General features: G+C 36.5%; 1 protein-coding gene across 1 annotated transcript in view; it reads right to left on the minus strand.

Moving 5' to 3' along the window:
• The window catches only part of LOC107482138 (uncharacterized), a 3783-nt gene extending 2535 nt beyond the window's left edge, over positions 1-1248 (minus strand). The window contains exons 1-3 of the mRNA XM_052258577.1: positions 1161-1248; positions 343-495; positions 67-234 (exon numbers count right to left, since the gene is read on the minus strand). Of these exons, the coding sequence (XP_052114537.1) occupies positions 67-234; positions 343-484 (310 nt within the window). The 5' untranslated portion in view covers positions 485-495; positions 1161-1248. The remainder of the gene's footprint in view (positions 1-66; positions 235-342; positions 496-1160) is intronic.
• Positions 1249-1476: the final 228 nt, after the last annotated feature.

Here is a 1476-nt window from a genome sequence, read left to right on the forward strand (position 1 = left end):
CAAACAGCAATGGTAATTGAAAAGTGAAGAGGTAAAAAAGAAAAAAAAAATTGTAGCAAGCCACACCTGACTGTCCTGACTCTTCACACCTACGGCCAACGTCCCCCAAAGCTGATGAAATATTCTGACTGTTCAAGTTGCTATGGATACTTTCTTCATGGTTCTGAACCCCAGAACCTTTGGGCCGTCCTCGTCCCCTCTTCTTTGGCATACTCGTATCTGAAACATAGAATTCTAAAAATACCAAAACATGTAGCATATGTTTATCATGACAATTATCAAACAATACAAAGCAAGTAGACAAATAATCATGTGCATAAAATAAAGTAAATACATATGCACCTGCATCCTGCACATCTCCAGAGATGGATTCCACTTTCAAAACATTTGGCAAATTATCAAGAATCTCCAGTCCACTATCCGCACTCTCTTTAATCTTCTTCTGAGCACTTGACCCTTTAGGGCATCCTCTTCTCTTTAGCATGGTATCTCTACCTGAATTCGGGTGGAAAGAATATAAAAATAAGAGCAGTATACATATTTTCCAATAGTGAAACACCCAAGTTAGCATGTTAGCCCAAATAGCCGTTTGAATTCCCAGCAAAAGCAGTTAGATTATTCAAAATGCATGCAGCAATTTAGACCCAAATAAAATAAAATAAAATGCATGCAGCAATACATGATGCTGATACAATTAACAAAAAGCACTATTTTGCAAATAACACAATCCATCCAATCACCAAAATAGAAAAACCAGACTCAGTTATTGCAAACATTTATCCTCAACTAGTAGCATATAAATTGAAACGGAAGGTTCATAACCATTGAACAGAAAAGGAGAAAAGCGAAAACAAAAACCTACCAGTATCAACCGAAAATATATTATGCATTACGACAAATAATAAGAGTATCAGCGTATCAAATCAAATAATAGTAGTAGCTGTAGTAAATTAATCGTTAAAAATGAGATAAGTGGGTTAAAAAAACAGAATTAAAAGCTGCTAGCCTGCTACTACGAAACTGTGGAAACACAATGAGGAGATTAAGATGAAGAGAATGACCTCTAAAACTCTCAAAAACAAAAGAGAAGCATGCAAGCGAAGAATGATTATGGGAGAGGATAGCGGAATAGAGAGTAAGAGCGTGTGAAGAAGACAAACCAGGCAAAGAATAAGATGAGCCGAGAAAGGGTGATCGCCGTCGCAGAGAGAAAGAAGAAAAGGAAGTTGAAACGAATGGGCGCGTCGTTCTTCCTATACAGTCGTAGTATTTACGTCGGAAGTGAATGAAAACGAAACCCTCCTATGCTCCTCGCCGTAACTCTATTTTCTATTTTTCTTTTTTTTTTTTCTTGCTTAAAAAAAACCCTTCGAGGTCAAGGTTGCTTTTTTCATTTTGTCTTTAAGGCTAAAGCCCTTGACCCATTTTTTATTGAAAAAGAAAATTGGGAAAAATAATGCGTTTTGTTCCGATAAA

Source organism: Arachis duranensis, chromosome 3 (assembly GCF_000817695.3).
Source record: "Arachis duranensis cultivar V14167 chromosome 3, aradu.V14167.gnm2.J7QH, whole genome shotgun sequence".
Lineage (NCBI taxonomy): Eukaryota > Viridiplantae > Streptophyta > Magnoliopsida > Fabales > Fabaceae > Arachis > Arachis duranensis.